Source organism: Parasteatoda tepidariorum, chromosome 9 (assembly GCF_043381705.1).
Source record: "Parasteatoda tepidariorum isolate YZ-2023 chromosome 9, CAS_Ptep_4.0, whole genome shotgun sequence".
In the NCBI taxonomy this organism is placed as follows: Eukaryota; Metazoa; Arthropoda; class Arachnida; order Araneae; family Theridiidae; genus Parasteatoda; species Parasteatoda tepidariorum.
The window spans coordinates 1,717,299-1,735,583 of record NC_092212.1 but is presented as its reverse complement, the minus strand read 5'-3'; the positions used below and the strand labels follow the sequence as shown (position 1 = coordinate 1,735,583).

At 29.4% G+C, this 18,285-nt stretch overlaps 1 protein-coding gene across 4 annotated transcripts in view; it reads right to left on the bottom strand.

Moving 5' to 3' along the window:
• The window catches only part of LOC107437806 (tyrosine-protein kinase Fer), a 46,570-nt gene extending 37,316 nt beyond the window's left edge, over nucleotides 1-9,254 (bottom strand). Inside the window, exons 1-5 of one of the 4 annotated variants that reach the window (XM_043045908.2) lie at nucleotides 8,952-9,239; nucleotides 8,143-8,367; nucleotides 5,685-5,858; nucleotides 4,375-4,471; nucleotides 1,201-1,393 (exon numbers count right to left, since the gene is read on the bottom strand). In XM_043045908.2, the coding sequence (XP_042901842.1) occupies nucleotides 1,201-1,393; nucleotides 4,375-4,471; nucleotides 5,685-5,858; nucleotides 8,143-8,352 (674 nt within the window). In that variant the 5' untranslated portion in view covers nucleotides 8,353-8,367; nucleotides 8,952-9,239. Of the gene's footprint in view, nucleotides 1-1,200; nucleotides 1,394-4,374; nucleotides 4,472-5,684; nucleotides 5,859-8,142; nucleotides 8,368-8,951 lie in introns of all 4 variants that reach the window. The other 3 variants (XM_043045909.2, XM_071184968.1, XM_071184967.1) reach the window with 3 other exon arrangements.
• Nucleotides 9,255-18,285: the final 9,031 nt, after the last annotated feature.

Sequence of the window (18,285 nt, the reverse complement as noted above, 5' to 3'; positions counted from 1 at the left end):
GCACTTTATTACATTTAAAACGAAACACAAAAAAATCCAAGCATGCATAAGTATATCTTTTTAAATGAACAAATTTTAATGAAATAAAAAAAATTACTCATTCATTAATAGAAATTCATAAATTACTCATACTTTCATTTAAATCTAAATTAAAGATATATTTTAAAACAAAATTTACTGTAAATGGTGTATTTTGTTAAATGAACAATATCACATTAACATGCCAAATTTCATGTTTTACAATGACAGAAAAGTGTACCTAAGCAATAAAAAAATAAAATTTTTGAGATAACTAATTAAAGAATACAATTTTCCAATTCCAAAAATATAACAATTCAAAAGACACTTAAANGAGCCAGCAATCAATATCTTATGTTAATAGATTGATTAGATACCCTCCTATATGAACATGCCTTGCTGCATGAATAAAGAACCAATTTTCTGGCTCAAAATCTATTTGAAAAAGTTTTTCAAGGAGAGTAGGTTTTTATGCTGTCATTTTCCTGGCTTCTTGAAATCATTAATTACAAAAACTACATAGATTTATCTGAGTAATTTTAAGAAATACTGTTGTTTTCTGCAGAATATAAACGTCTTCGGTCAAAATATTAAATTATAGTAAAGTTATATGCTATAAAATGGCGAATTTGTCATAATCCTGGCTGTCATTTTCCTGGCTTATGAATGCCAGGACATTGAAGTGTTACCAGAAATTCTTTTTAACTGATAATACTGTAAAGAGAGAAAGCAAATATTAACCTCATACCAAGTTTATGTATGATTGTAATATGCTTGGATGTAATCAAAGTTATCTGTACATATCAGCAACAAAATTTTTTTGTTTCTTTCTACAGTGCATTAAAAGGAGTTACTTACTATTAACTTAAAATGACTGTTCTTTAAACTTCTAAGGTAATATGTCATTTTCCTGGCATTCAAGATTTGGTGAATTTCTATTTTATTTTTTTTTCTCGAGCAAATGTCAATAAACTACACTGTCTATAAGATATTAATAAGTGCAGCTAAAGAAGTATACAAAAAAAATTTTAGATTATTTTGAAGACTTTGAATTTGAAGAAATGTTTTGGTCTGAATTGTCATGTTTCGTGAGAATCACCCATATAAGGAGAATAAAAAAACAGAATACATGAAGAAATACAATAAACAGAAATAATTTTGGGCAAACATAGAAGGACTGACCATCTGTCAACAGCTTCCTGAAGCACCGTCTGGTGGTATTCTAAGAGTGAGGGAAGCATCGTGTTACGAAGATGCTTCTCGTATTCTTTCCCTTCGTGCACCAGAATGACGTAATCATTGTGAAGTCTATGAAGCTTATTGGTTATCTTCATGTATCTCTCTTTGGCTTCTTCCAATTTTTTTCCACCCTTACCTGTGTAAAATAGATTCTTATTTTAAATAATAAACAGTGCACTTTATTACATTTAAAACAAAACACAAAAAAATCCAAGCATACATAAGTATATCTTTTAAAATGAACTAATTTTTATGAAATGAAAAAATTACTCATTCATTGGTAGAAATTCATAAATTACTCATACTTTTATTTAAATCGAAATTAAAGATATATTTTAAAACAAAATTTACTGTAAATGATGTATTTTGTTAAATGAGCAATATCGCAACATACCAAATTTCATGTTTTACAATGACAGAAAAGTGTACCTAAGCAATAAAAAAATAAACTTTTTGAGATAAACTAATTAAAGAATACAATTTTCCAATTCCAAAAATATAACAATTCAAAAGACACTTAAAAACTCTATCTTAAAAAAACAATAAGTAATGTGTATAAAGAAAAATTTTAATTTTTACTAGGCAAGAACAAGTTTTGCAAGAAAGTCTTCAAAAATATTCTCTTATAACCAGAGGTCTACAACAACAATAAAAAAATAATTTATAACAGCAAGGACAATTTTTGGCAGCCAGAATGTACTTCAGAAAAAAAGAAATTTTCATTTACAGTCATTTCTTATTCTTTGATACATTTAATTATTTGATTCTTACATTTATTTATAATCCGTAAATTATTTGTAACATAACTAACTTTATCTATAAGAAATATAATATATTGTTGTAAAGATTTAATCAAATATAAAATAACTAAAAAAGGTTTAATCAACAAACAGGAATTAAAACAATTAACTTGGCAATAACAAAATATTTGCTTTTCCTTAGCATCGAGATCGAGTTCTTGTCAGATGCAAAACATTAAAACATTGAGCAGATAATAAATAAACAAACTAGTATTTATTTATAGCTAAATTCATTTTTTTTACATAATTGATAGTACAACCTGTAAAAAAAGATCTTTTATAACTTTTAAATATTCATTTTCCATCAATTTTTCAAATGCAAAATTAAATAAAGAAAAAATTTTAAAAACTAAAAACAGTTGCTAAGCTAGGAATTGCTGATTTAGATTAAACATGCTGTGTTGCTTAATAGTAAAAATCCTTCAAAACTTGGAAATCGGATGGACAATTTGCAAACAAAGAAAAAGAACAAAGAAATTGTATTGCATTTTCAAAATAGAAGCAAATACAACCAAAAAATTTATATCTTTACTGTGTTGCAAATTAAGAAAAGACCATTACAATATATGTTAAAAATAAGGTTTAGCAACAAAAAAAATAAATAAATAAATAAAAAGTATTTTTAAAAAGTAGATTAATTATAAAGATTGAGAAAGGTGTAGAAAAGTTGAAATAAAATTCTGCTGTTTCACAACCAATTTTATACTTTTAAATATCTTCGCACACATAGAAATTTTATTTTATAAGAATTACATTAAGATGATCATAAAAATAAAATTCACAAACTTTAAACAATTTCATCATTAAATGCTTAAAGTAAATATCAATTAAAACTTAACTAAATATAAATTAAAACTTAAGTAAATATCAATTAAAACTTAAGTAAATGCCAATTAATTAAAATTTTCAAAGTCTTGAAAATTCTTACCACACATCTTAGATGTAGCATGAAAAGAAAAAGTCACAATTAGACAAAAAGTACTGAAAATATTTAGTCTTCTTAAAATAACACATAGATTAATTTTCAAAAAGAATTATTTTTGAAAAAAAAAATAGAGGAAAAACTGCCAGAATATAAGTGTGGATTCCCATTTTTTTTAAATGTAATTCATGTGTATAAAGAAGTACGCTTCATAACTTGGCTACTTGTTTGGACAGTTTAGACAAAGCATTTAGCTCTAAAACCAACTTAATCCTTTTTCAGAAAAACAATATATGAAAAAGTATTTCACTCTAGCATTTGAAATTCTGAAAATGTTTTCAGATTACAGAAGGAAAAAAACTGAGGAGCTAAAATATTTTATTAAGGTTTGAAAAACATTTCACTACTCTTAATTATTAAAACATTTATCATTCAAACTAATAAGAATTCCTTGAGCAAAGTGTACAGTACAAACTAATTTTCATTGCCGAAGTTTAGTTTTTTGGGTTTAATAAAAACAACTGTACCTAGCTTTCACCTTCATGCTGTATTTATATAAAAACTAATAAATATTCAAAACAAAACAATTTAAAAATAAATATGTTAAAGTTTAAGAATTTTTTAAATTTTTAAACTCTATTCAGCTTTGAATTATTGTGATTAAGTGAAAAAGCTGAATTAGGCAAAATATCAAAAGAATAATAATGAAAAGATGACGAGCAAAAGTTATTAATCAGAATTATTCAAGATGAAAAAAAGTCAGTCACTAAAAAAAAAATTCCTTAAATTATTAAAAAAAATTTGTAAATTTAAATAAAACTCACGTTGTAATTAATTAGATCATAAATAGGCACGAAATTAGATCATAAAAATAATATATGAAAAATTCTTAAAATAATATATTATAATATTAATTAGTTTTTCAATATTGATTTGATGTTTGAAGCTTAATGATATAGGTTTTCATACATATTTAAAGACATAAGGGAATCTAGAAATAAATTTTTTTCAACCTCTTTTTTTTAAAATACATTATCTTTTAAAGTATGCAATAACACAAAAATGAGCAAAAAAATTAAAAATTGCGGAAGAGTCCCGTGTAAGAAACGTCTCGTAAGGCGATTTAGCGAAGGTTTCAAAGCAACATTGTAGAACATAATTTTTATTTTAAATTTTAGAATGTGGTGAAAGTTTTGACTGATTATTGGTTTTGATTCATGGAAGTCCGTGAATCAATGGTCTTGAGATTTGCGGAATTCCACATAAAAATCACATGCTTTCTAGGTCTGCAGGAAGGATGATACAAAAAATCAGGAATACAATCATCCCTGTAGTAAATGCATGGAAAAAAGACAAGATAACAAAATTCTGAATATATTAAACAGAAAAAAATACCTTTCACATATTGGTCTTCATATTTAGCTTTGGAAACCCTCCACAGCTCTAAGTATTTTTCATACAGATTTCGGGTTTTATTAACAGCATCTTGTAACTGAAAACATAATGCAATTTGTAATAATTTTTTAAAAAGCAGGGTTGTCAAAAATCATGAGTTTCTTTTTTTGAAAAAAAATTTTTTTAAATCAGATTTATGTGATTTAAATCTAATATTTTTTAAAGTTTACTGACAAAAGCATTTTACAAAATGTATTAATACTTAAAATTTAAAAACAAAATTATAGATCAAATACTTCATATTTTCTACTAAAATGGTTCAAATTATTCAGTAATTAAAAACAAATTACCAAATAAATAAAATAATAGTTTTTTTTCTTTTCTCAAGCTCATCTTGCAATGTGATGATTATGGATGTCGCAGGAATATCATATTGTGAAATAATTTATCAATTTCATATCTTATGAGGTGTAATTGGTTTAATGGTGCAACAGTACTGAAATATATATATATTTACTCTTGGTAGAATAAATCTTTCCCCATGATTGATATACACTAACTTAATAAGTTTTAAAAGCACTGTATTTACATAAACATAAAATTAAATGGGTATAATTGCAGGACTGCCAACTTTCTACCCTTGATGTAAAAAAAATTTCTAGTGGTAGCTATGTTTATGTTTAAATGTTTTATTTTTATTCATTTAAACTTATTTTGCGCACCACTATATACAAATGATTCAAAAGTTCATATGCCACTTTTTCAAGATTTTTCGTGGAGAGGCTTTTAAAATGTTGGCAAAATTACCAAAAATTTGAAAACTTTGGTAATTTGTAAAAAGCATAGTAGCTGGCAGGCCTGTCATTAAAATATGCTTATTAACAGAAAATTATTCTACATACATTCAAAGGAAGATTACATTTTATAAGTTTCATGCTACTCATATTTATGCTTAATCTCCTTTTTTTTCTAGTCTATTTTGAAGTACAATAATTTACATCCTTTTCATAATTCTTTAGTAAAATACCATCATTAACAATAAAATCAAATACCCTTTAGAATGTATCTATTTCTTACATTTCATAAAAAATATTCAGGATTTAAATTAATAATTTTTTTAACCAAAAATCAGTTTGATTTTTCAAACAAATCCCATTTTTAAACAATAGGTTTCAATCAATGATTTTTTTTAAAAAAATTCCAAACATCTAAAAAGAAATTTTAATCATGATTTGAACCATGTTAACCGCATTTAAGAGCAAAAAATATATACATAAATAGTAAGTGAGTTTTCTGAAATAAAAACATACCCGTAGCAGCTCCCCATGAATTCTATTGTGCTCATCCATGTACAGCTTTCGTAACGCTCGTTTCTCTAATATAAGAGCATTCATTTCATCGATTGTGCGGGAGGCCAGATAATCAGCATTCTGTTTCACTAAACGTCCCATGGCTTCTGTCTCTTCAGCTATTACACTCCATGCCTATAAATAAAAGGGGTCCATGAGTTATACAAAGGATTTAATTAAAAAAAAACAACTATTTGGAGCGTTGTCCCACAATTGACTAAAAATTTTTATGCTTTGGATTCACAATGAATTAAACAGAAATTTCTGTCATCTCGTCAGAAAGTTTTTGTCGAGTTACGTGACACTTTTAAAATCTTGATATTAAGAGAATATTATTACAAAACCCGAATTTTGAATCACAAATTTAAATAATCCCCTTTTGAAATATTCAATTTCTTCATAAATTCATGTTTTTCAATTGTTTTTGCACCCATTATTACTATGGATTTCCTCATAGTTTTTTAAATCAGGATGATTTTAATACACTTTATAACAAAACGTAAATTTTGAATACCTGCTTTGAACAATTACTTTTTTACACGGCATTTTGACTATGATAACAAATTGCTTAATAAGTCTCCAGTCAACCTAAGAAAAACAATTTTATTTCTAGAAATTTGACTCTGTTCCTCAAGATTCTCTCCTTCATACATTCCTTCCAACACACCTCTAACTTTCTTATCACTTTTTTGTAGAACAATTTGTCTTTCCTCTCAAAATAGGCTTCAGTTTTAGCGATAACTTTTTCATTTGAGCAGAATTTCTCTTTAAGATAATATTTCTGAAGTCTGTGAGTAGTCGCTGGAGCCAAATTTGGAGGACACAAATGATGGAGAAGCAGTTTAAAATGTAATTCATTCAATTTAACCATCGTTTTGATTGACTTACGACGGCATTCTATCTTGATTAATAAGAACTTTTTACCCTTGGCATGTGAGGCCTTTTTTTCTTATTTCCTAGCTTAATCAATCCAATAATCCAGCTGTCATCATATGTGTCAAACCAGAGCCTTACTGAGTGATATGTCAAATTCAGGTGATTTCATCAAACATTTTTCTGACTACACATTTCTTAAAATCCTGATGTCTTTAATAGTACAGTAGCATTATACTATATCTTTCGAGTAATCTCCTTTTTTGACAAGCTCAATTTGTAACGACTTCATCATAAATTCACTTGGTTTATTCTAACACATTTTAGCAGTTATGTCTATAAATATCTACATGGTTTTTAAAATCTGTTTTATTCTATTTCTTATTTGTAATAATATTAGCACACACAAATATTCATATCTTTTCCTTTAATTCGAACTTGAGTTTTTGTCAAAAGTTGAAAGTAATTGTTTGGATTTTGGAGGTTTTTGAAATCTCCTATAGTCTAGTGGTTTACAACCCACAGGCAATGGCCCGTAAAGGGTACTTAACTATGGACAAGTCAAGAATCAAGCTGGACAATGTAAACAAGCTTTTTCAACTCTTTTTGGTAAAAAAAATAGAATGAATTGAATATGAGTGATTTGAGGCTGAAATTATACGGTTTCAATTTTGATTGATATACTGACTCTTTTGCAGAGGAGAGTGTCAAAAAAAAAAAAACTGTTTTTTAACTTTGATAATTTGTTATTGAGATTTCTTACAGTTCTGACAACTTAAATGAATACAATACAGTTGAGTTCAGAAAAAATATTTCTTATTTCTTTTCGTATAGTATATTTTACTATACAAAAAGACTATGTGCACATTATTTAAATATATATATATGAGTGTGCGTAGCAGAAAGTCCCGTACATGGAATAAGTGGCATTTCCATAAGTTCAATAATAGATATTTTCACATAATAGACCCTCAATGTAAACAGAAGTCAAAACAAGCCTTACACAAAAAAATAACATTATTTTTTCTTCAATAACCTTATTATTATTAGAATAATATCTAATCAGCCGAAAACCTTTTTGAAAAAGGAGAATGATTACTCAAAACTTTGAGAAGAAAAGAAATAAGTAAATAAAAACATTAATCCCTTTGAACACTCCTACTTGAAGGTGAATAGGTGGGAAGGAGGGAGAAAAAAATTTGTTTCTTCCTGTGAGTAGAAAGAACAGATATGAGAAAAGAAGATAGTTCTGTTGGATGGGAGGGGCAGGAAAATCACAAAATAATTGCTAAATAACTTGACTGGATAATTTAAGTTAAAGGCACATACCATGGAACTACTTTGGTGTAAAATTTATCAGGGATCAAGAACACACGACAATACCTATACTGTATAAGAATGCATAGAAAACAGATAATGTTTAGGATTGTAAGAATATAATAATAATACATAAAAGCTTAACCTTGCTTAATTTACAATTCTGTTTTAATTTAGCAACTTCAGAACTAGGCTTCAATTTCAACTTAAAATAAAATAATGTTGTTACCCTAGCAACCATGCTTCCTTTCAACTCCGTTTGATCAATTTTAAGAGTTTGTATGCAGACTGAATTGAGGGCGATTGCGTACTCTCGATCACACTTCACCCTCAGTGACATGCAGCGTTTCATATTCTCCAGAAGTCTAAGTTCTGCATCTTGTAAAGACATGAGAGCTTCATGAGAGGTTTTACCCTGGAGATCAGTTGCAAATCCCATTCTAAAGAAAGAAGTCTAAAAAGTAAACAAAATCTTGTATATATGCAATTGTACTCTAAAATTGAGAAAAAATTAACAATTTTGATAATAAGAAAAATTTAATATTAATTCATGTATTTTCCTCACTTAATTTGAAGATTCCAAGCTAAATTGAGTAAACAGTTTTTAATATATATTCCCCAAATAATTTAAAAAATGAAAAACCGATTCCCGTGAGAATAATTAAAAATCTGCAAATAAGTATTTTGAAAATAAAAAACCTTCATTACGAGGTGGATTAAGAGAAATCTTATAATATCCCTCTTATAATTATAGTTTAAAACAAGATTATTGAATTCAGATAGAGCACAACAGTCTTTAAGAATATACTATACATCAAGTCGCTATTAAATTGCATGTAATATTTTAATGTTTATTGTAAATCAAAAATTTTCATTGATTTTTTTAAACAAAAGAAACATTTAAAAAAATAAATAGTCTGTTTTATTTCAGTTTGCCATAAATCTTGTATTAACTAAAATAGAATATAGTTTGCTGAATCATCATGCAAAATAAGATGGAGATTAAATGATGTTTTCCATTATTTTTCATTTAATTACCTGGAAAAAAACTCACAGAAATAAACCGTAAAATAGCTAATTTATAATTTCATATTGACCACACCAAGCGAAGTTGATGATGTAAATAATATTCATAATCATCTTTAAATGTCACGCGAATGATTTATTCTTACAATTCAACTTTAAAAAAGAAAACTTTAGAAAAGCAAATATTCCTAAACAAGTAAATACTCTTAAATTAGTTGATATTTTTATCAATAGATAAATTACAGGTATAATAATTTAATTAATATTTATTCATCTATATTTAGATGAGCTTCTTTGAAACGTTTATGACTACCTATTTCTTTATATTAAAAAGTCAACTATAGACATTCGCAACCAACAGTTTATAGTCTCAAGTAAAGGACATAATTGATGCAATTATAACACACAGTTAAAGCTAAAAGCAAAGTCTTACTTCATGCAATGATTTTCAATTTTCGTGATCATCTCCCAACAACACAGCAACTTTAAAGAAGTATTTTGGTCTGAAATATATTTCATGAAGATATTATAATAAGCGATTGTAACAAAACAGTGTTAGTGATAATATAACAATGTCTGACACTTCCTTTTCCCGTCAAATTAACTCTACAAACAATGAGTGTCAAAAGGGTCGCTCGTGTAAATTGTGCAGCAACGAATTTTGTACTACCACTTCACTAAAAAATCACTTTTTAACACACATTAAACGTGATTGTGAACGATGCAACAAAAGGGTTGCTTTACTTGAAAAGCATTTACTAACTCACATTAAAGAAGGGTATTGTGATTTTTGCAATAAACGAATTGCCTTGTTGGAGGATCATTTAATAACGCACTCTGAGGATAAGCCGTATGAGTGTGAATGTTGCAATAAAAGATTTGGTTCTAAGAGTAATCGTAGTAAGCACCTGTTACTTCACACAGGTGAAAAACCTTACGTTTGTGAATATTGTCAGCGAGGTTTTTCTCAGAGAAGTTCTTTGAAAGATCATCTAAGTCGTCACTCTGCTTCAAAACAATATTTATGTAAAGTCTGTGATAAAGGTTTCTTTAGTAGACAATCCTTTCGAGATCATATGATAAAACAGCACTGAAAAAGATTTTTTGTTTTCGAACTTGTGCTAAGATGGCTGCCAATTTTTTCTAGTATTGACATACTAGAAACTAAAAGAATTGAAAAAACTCAAGTAAAACTCATGGCCATTAATGGGCAAGCTACTCTATATTTTTATTAGTACTTATCCATTTCGTTGGTGCAAGCAATAAAATTGCAAATGAAAAAACAGTAAATTCAACTATTTTTTATTTCTTATTTTCCGTAAAATCGTAGACTAAGCCCACCTCTTGGTGACTTTTTTAAATCTCGCCAAGTTAGCGATTATTACTGGGATTAACGTTGCTTTTTGATTATTAAAAAAAATTTTAATAGCTGCATATTTATTAAAATATTTTTTTAATAGAATAAAAAGTAACCTACCTTTACTCTGATGGCTCATTTTAAAATAATAATAGCAGTAATAATTGACATAACTGGTTAAAAAATTAAATAATGAAAACGAATCTAATCGCAATAGATCAGAAACATAAATGGCGAAAAAATAATCTCTTTTCTAATGAAGTCCAACTTTCGCACAGGTAAACATATCAAATAACCAATCAGGTTCAAGAATTTTGTGGTGTGATCGGACGTTCAAAATAATCTCCCCCAACATATCTTCCAGAGACCTAGCTTGACGAGATTTCAAAAACTTGCTTGGAGAGAATTTAAAAAATCTCCACTGGGTGGGCTATTCTATGATCCACTCCTCGTTTTCCTATTTTAATGAATAAAATTTAAGTACAAATTAATCTGTGCATTTATGGAGTTCCCCTTCAAAATAACAAAAAAGGCAGTTCGCTTCCTTTCTGAAAGGGGTACTCATTTAACACTGTGAAAATTTATTAAAATGTGTGATATTATGTAATAACTGAATTTTACCCTCAACAATTTTTAAATTTCCCTCTAATATTATTTTATGTGTTCATTTCAAAAAGTAAATCTCCCTCATTATCAAAATAAGAGAAAAAAATGATGTTTATAAAAATAATTAAAGACATGTTAAAATAGGCTATCTCTGTACATATTTTTTTTTCTAAAAAGGTAAACTAACAAAAAATTATAAATAACTTGAAAGCTTTTTTCAATAATTTAAACTGAAAATTATAAGAAAAAGAACATTTAAAGGTGCATTAAAAAAAAGAAAAGGTATTTATTTAAGAAATCATTTTAAAACCACTTAAAAAATTTATTAATATCCTCCTTCGAAAAAAGATAGCTATAAAAATTTAACCAGTTGAGAATAAGTCTATAGGACAAAGAAAATATTTGTGATAGTAATTAGAATTAAACTTAAGAAGACACATAATTTTACCATTGTGTAATTATTTAAACAGTGAATTAATTTTTTCAAAATATTATATGAATAAAAAGGCAGTGTTCTTATAAGATGACTGCTTATTTTTACAAAGAGAGCGCATTTTTTCTGATCAAAGGGCAAGCAGAGCGGACCAGCTTTCCAAAAATGCTCAGGAAGAACACCATGGCGTGTAGTGCTTTTAAAAAGTGCTTCAATTTGCTTCTTTTCGAAAATGAGATTTTTTTTTTAACAATGTCGATTCTCGCCACATATTATGCAAAAAAGTGGTTTTCACATTGTTCTATTCCACGTTTTCACTATGCATTTTGGCACACAGTCGGTCCATAGAGTATGAAAAGATATGGAACGGAAAAATCTCTTAATCACTTTATAATGGCTAATATAATCAAGCAAAGAGTTCTTTGTCAGAAACTAGTTATTTTATCATGTAAAGTCTTTGAAAATTATTTTGCATTTTATTAATGTATATAGTGTAAATATTCTTTGAGTGCTTAAAAGGTACTTATTTTTGTTGAAAGATTTGGCTACCCTCCCTCACATTGCATTTACTTGTCCTGGCGAAATGGATAAGTATCTTTTAATTTTAACTTATTCCAAATACCTGAAGCAGACAGTATAGTTGGCTAGAGCAGATACCATTATGGAAATATCTCCCACATATGGTTCATACTTAATAAGAATGATTGTGTTTTCACAAATCATTTTAAAACATGCAATTGCGTTACTTCCACACTTCTTGTTTCATTTGAGAAATAAGTGGCACTTTATTCAATTATTTGACCAAGTGGTGGGAACCTTTTTACTATGAAAGGTCACATTTAAATGAGGCAGTGGTAAAGGATGTCCCATAAGTTACTATTTCTATAAATGCGACTTTTGTAAAATTTTACACTTTTATCACTTCATTGCATTATATAGATAGTACAATACAAAAAAAAAAAAAAAAAACATTGTCATTTATTAAAATAAAAACTTACAGTATAAAATATTTTTGTATTCATATATGGCTTATAACTTATTATTACATTAATATTTAATAATTTATTAATGAACAACTATATACAGTAGAAAATGCAAACCTTGAAACCTGGGCATTTTAATGAATTTTGCGTTATATAGATCATTTTAATTATCTTTAATCTTATCTAATAAAAATGGATATATTTGCATGGAACAGACCAATCTTCAAATGTTTTAAAATCATTTTTAGATACAAATATTTAAGAATTTATTATTTACAGAAAGAAGTTTAAATTTTCTGCAGCTTTAGAACAAACAATTTTATTAATTTTGCTCTGATTAGCTTTTGAAATTTTAATCACCACTTAGCAAATAATTCAACAAATAATGTAAAAAGCTGATACATTATTTTTGTTAATTCTTGTTCAGTTGTACAGATTTCTAGACTACAAATTTCATTGTTTACTCCCGCAAAGATAGTGTAGTTTATAGAATTGCATTATGTAGATCTTCTGCTCTATATTTAAATACTGTTTCAAATAAAGTATTTTTCTTGTACTTCTTGTCGATATTCACTTTCTAAATTGAAGTCTTTCTGTTCTTTATGCAAATAGTATTTATTTACATTTGACGCCCGGTGGCTAAATGGTAGCGCTTGGCGCTCCCTTGCCATAGGTCCTGGGTTCGATCCTCGGGTCCAGGCAAGGTTGACTCAGCCTTTCATCCCTTCAGTGTGTCGATAAATTAGTACCAAACATGCTTGGGAACTAAACACTGGGGGTTCCGCTTTCGGCTGACCTCCTGAGCGAAGCATCTACTCTTGCACCCCAGAGCCCAAGGTCAAGAAAACTTAGATGGGCATAGTAGGCCTTGGCCCTCTATGGGCTGTCGTGTCACTGGGTTTAGTTTTTTTTATTTACATTTGCAAAGTAGTCAATACTGTATTGCAAAATAAATTCTACATTTTATCTTCCAGAGAAGTAAAAAAAATAATCTCACTCTAAATGAACTCACTCTTCTCTTTTCTTAATTTAATTTTCTTCTCTTACAATTTGATATGATGGAGAAAAAAACAAATATCAAATAGTATTTTTAGAAAATTATATACTTACTAAAAACACAATAAAACCGTGTACAGTTGAGTCCCGATTATCCGAGTTAATGTGGACCACGACAGACTCGTATAACAGAAAAACTCACATAAAGCAAAGAGTATAAAAAAGAAAAAATAAAGAGTAGGTGTAAATCTAATATATTTAACAGATATAAACTTTATACGAGTACACCACATTCATTTCATATTATCATTAAAAAGCTTACTTAAAAACACTTAGAGAGCATACTTTACGAGAAACAAGAAGTTTTTACTTTTAAAAAATCCTTAATCGTTTTTTGTTTTACATTACTTTAGCGCTTTTCTGCAGTGATGTTTCGCTATTTTTTTAGGGATAACAGGAATTATGGGGTTGCCTCTTGTTGTTTTATATATTCAATAGCTTTTAGTCCATCTCTATGAGAGATTTTTAAATGTTGATTTTTATCGTCACTGTCTTCATCATCTTTGCTAGATTCATTTTCATTATTAACGATCATTTCATTTCATCGGTAATCTTGTGTTGTCCGTCAGCTTGTTTTCCTGAATGTTTGGAAGATAAAATTTTGAATTTTTTTTTTCCAGCAGTAGTTGTAAAAATAAACTAGAACAAAAAAAAATCCTGGAAATATTCGATAGCTCGGTTAAACCAAAAATTTGGATGATCGGGACTCGACTATATTTGTAAAATATCAGAATTAATAAAGCAATAACTATATGTTCACAATGCCTGATAGCGATACAACAGCAGATAGCGAGTCGACTATTACAAGTAAACACAGAGAACTATAATTTGTCTAAAGTAAGAACTCCCCCAACCATTCGTCTGGACCTGTGGCGGTCACCGCCACAGGTTTTAAGGTAACAAGATATAACTATTTAAAGTAGGGGTGTGGGGTCACTGTTAAGGACAAGTTTTGGTTCGGGTCGGCTGGAGAAAGGTAATCTTTTTCTCTGGTCTATTGTGTGTTGAGAAGCTACAATCCCTGAAACGTGCTGTTCTTGTTTTCATAGCAGCAGGCGGTCTCAGACTTTGTGGCGGATGGAGTTCTTGCCGTAGACAAACTATACAAATCACACACAGAGGAATGCTGAAGGGTGGGAGAGCAGACGGAGAAAATTAAGTACTGTTTGCCTCTCAGAGCAGCTTCTGTCATGGTGTATGATGGTTGCTATAGTAACATGGCTTATGCATTTCAAGTATGGGTGAACAATGGCCAAAATTAAGAACAGAGCAGAAGAATTTCTATTGTTGAACCTTTGCAAAGTGCACTAAAATGGCAATAACTTCAGATTATAAAAGACTGCTCAACTGCAACATTGCAGTCTTCTAATTCATGTTATGCCCAATAGAAGGCAGCACATATTTTAATTCCATTAATTTTAAAATTATGAATTGTAAATCTAAATATTATGATACAAAAGCTTTAGGCCGCACAAGGAACTTTAAAAAAATGCAGATTCATGGGTGTTGGTTCCCCTCTTCTGATCTAACCCATACTTTTCTTATTAAATTATAATTCTTTAATTAATTATTGATTTCCCATTAATGTGCATTAGTACAAACCATATTTTAATTTTTATAAAAAAATTTATTAGAAATATTTTNGTGGTCACCCACCCGCACACTAACCGCAGCCAGTGATGCTTGACTTCGGTGATCTGCTGGGAACCGTGTCTTAACGATCAGTCCACTGCGGGACTTTAATTCCATTAATTTTAAAATTATGAATTGTAAATCTGAATGATACAAAAGTTTTAGGCCGCACAAGGAACTTAAAAAAAAATGCAGATTCATGGGTGTTTGTTCCCCTCTTCTGATCTAACCCATACTTTTCTTATTAAATTATAATTCTTTAAGTAATTATTGATTTCCCATTAATGTGCATTAGTACAAACCATATTTTTATAAAAAAAATTTATTAGAAATATTTTTTTTGTTTTGGAAAAATGCTTATTTTGTTTTCTTTTCCAAATATATGGCAAGAGTAATTTATTTTATACATAAAGGGTCCTTTGTCTGTCAATTAGAACCAGCGTTGTCTTATGAGAACTTTGTTTTATGCAGTTAATCGATGTTGTTACTTCAAAGTCTGATGTAACAAAATACCATTTGTTATATTTAGACTCATAGTTTTCTTGACATCATCTAGAGTTGGTTGTGTTATGAATAAATTGTAAAGATGTAAAAATGCAAACATATTTTTAGTGGTTCTGAGTACTTTGTTATTAACATTTTATTAATTATATTGTTAACTATTCACAGGAAGAATAAGTATTTTTATTAGTAAAGAATAAATACATTTAATTTTATTAAATTATTAGAATAACAAACTGGAAAACCTTATCCAAAAATGATGATGGCAGGGAAAGGAATGCCAGGACCCACCCGTGGCTGTTGTGCCAGTGAAGAAAAATGTAATCTAGAGCTAATGCTTTTTTAAATGGACAATTACAGCATCTCTTAATTTTTTTTATTTTCTATCCTAACTTATCTGTAATTCTGCCGACCGGCCTGTATAGGGGGCAGGGAACTGTCCTTGCATCAGAAAGGTTCTGGGTTCGAATCCCGGACAAGGCATGGATGTTTCTTTCTCTCTGTGTGTGTTCTATGTCCTGTCTCCTTTGTGTGTGTGAATGTGACCCTCTCTATAAACGGGTTTGTGGTTGTGTGAATGGTGTGGCAGAAGTCGAATTCTCGGCCACAGATGGCGCCACTGAAAAATAAGAACAATCGCACCCCCTCTACCTAAACAGGCATACGACAACAAAAAAAAAAAGAAATCAGTAATTCTCTCTTGAGTCTGAAAATATGAATGTTTTTTTCCCCAGATATTAAATATCTAAATGCACATTAATAATTAAAACTATTCTCAATATTATTTTTTGAGTAAATATGAATTGCGCTATAGTTTGAAATTATTTATAAATTTTAACACCTTTTTCTGCAATATAGAATTAACAAAGTATGTTTATTGTTAATTTTTCACCTTATTTCTGCTAACTATTTGTCAGTGCATGCAAAGAAGAATTCTTATCCAATTAAAATTAATAAATTATAAATTTTTCAAGAATTTTTTTTTATTAAAGTAGGTGAAGCAGAGCCTTATCCGACATAGAATTCGTTGAATTATTGAATTATAATTCTTTCTCGTCAACTTCTTTTGCTTAACCCTCCTGTTCATCATTTTTGTTCATATTAAGTGCACAGTTTTTAATTTTGCCTATTGTCATAGTCAGGAAGCCAGCAGAGCAGACAATATTATTTAATGAATGGAAAACGAAATAGTCCCGCAGCGGACTAATCGTTAAGACACGGTTCCCAGCAGATCACCGAATCAAGCATCACTGGCTGCGGTCAGTGTGCGGGTGGGTGACCACTTGTATCAGTCTGCGTAGGGACAGAGTGTGTGCGGTATTGGTGCTCGTTAAACTGTGCTACCGTTAAGTGCTCGACTTCGCGTGCAGGTCAAAATTGTGATGGCATGTCTTCGGATCATCCTCAGGGATGTGTCTCAGACCATCGCCAATAGTCCATTGTGCAACTCTAGTGCGACGTAAATGAACTACGACATTTTCCAAAAGGAGATATTTTTTATCATGTCGGTTTTTGTCACGAATTATGCCAAAAATGTTGTAATATACTTGGGTATATTCAACCATAATAATATAATTAGGGTATGCGTACTAATAAAAACTTTTCTTCCTATTATTGAAAATTCATATATATAACTGTGTGTGTGTGTGTGTGTGTGTGTGTGTGTGTGTGTGTGTGTGTGCGTGCGTGTGTCGCTATCTGGCGCGCGCGGGACCATCTCGAATCGTAGCGTCTTTTTTTTCCCTAAATTTGCAAGTTTAAAATCTATTTGGCGATTGCAGTTGGCGTGACAGATCACGATACGAAAATATCCCCTTGCGTTTTTTATAAAATAACGAGTTTAAGAATTTTTTTGAGTACTTTAATAAGTGCTTAAGAGGTGCTTATTTTTTGTTCAAAAATTTGGCTACGCACGCTGATGATTGAAAAATGGCGTATGACTTATGATCTAATGATTGGATTTTCATGCACAGAGACTCGATCTTTATTCTTCAAGGGTTCAACTTTAAGTATGCTGGAGCAGACGATATTTTAAGTTACAAAACAGGCACAAAAATGTGCTTTCTCTGGAATAAAAATACCTTTTTTTTCGGTGGATTTGGATTATTGATCCTCAAAATATGGTAAGGGGGGGGTAGCCGCTATCTGGGAAAAAAGCGTCCCAGGAGAGCGGTCGAAAGATTAGACCATTTAAGGTTAATTTTACTTATCGTAAATTTTTTTAATCGTTTTTCTAAGAAAAATTTCAGTGTAAAAAATAATTTTTAATAATTATAATTATTTTTTTAGCACGTAATTATCTTTTGAACAATTTTATAAAGTTTCGATTCTTTTAAGCTTTCAAGAGAGCGAAATTAGTTTTAAGGAGTTTAAACTTTTGACCAGTCAAAACTATCGGGTCCCTCCTTCACTACCTCCCACATATTTCTGACAGATTCGTTGGGAAAAAGAGTACATTTATTCAGAGAAAGTACATTTTTATGTCTGATTTCTTAATTTAAACTATTCTGCTCTAATTACTTAGACTTTCTATATTTTATTTTATAATCGTCGTTGAATAGTTGACCCAATTTTTTGGGTTTACGACTACTACTGCTCAACTCCGTAGCCTTGTCATTTTGAACTCAATACAGAAAATAAAGGAACTCCTGGAAGAATTATCAAGAGAAATTTGCCTTCGTGGAGGACTTTTTTGGTGGTACTAACCAGTATGTGCGTTACATGGAGAAGAAAGCAACCAATACCTCCACGATCAGCCTTACGACTAGGGTACTGTAA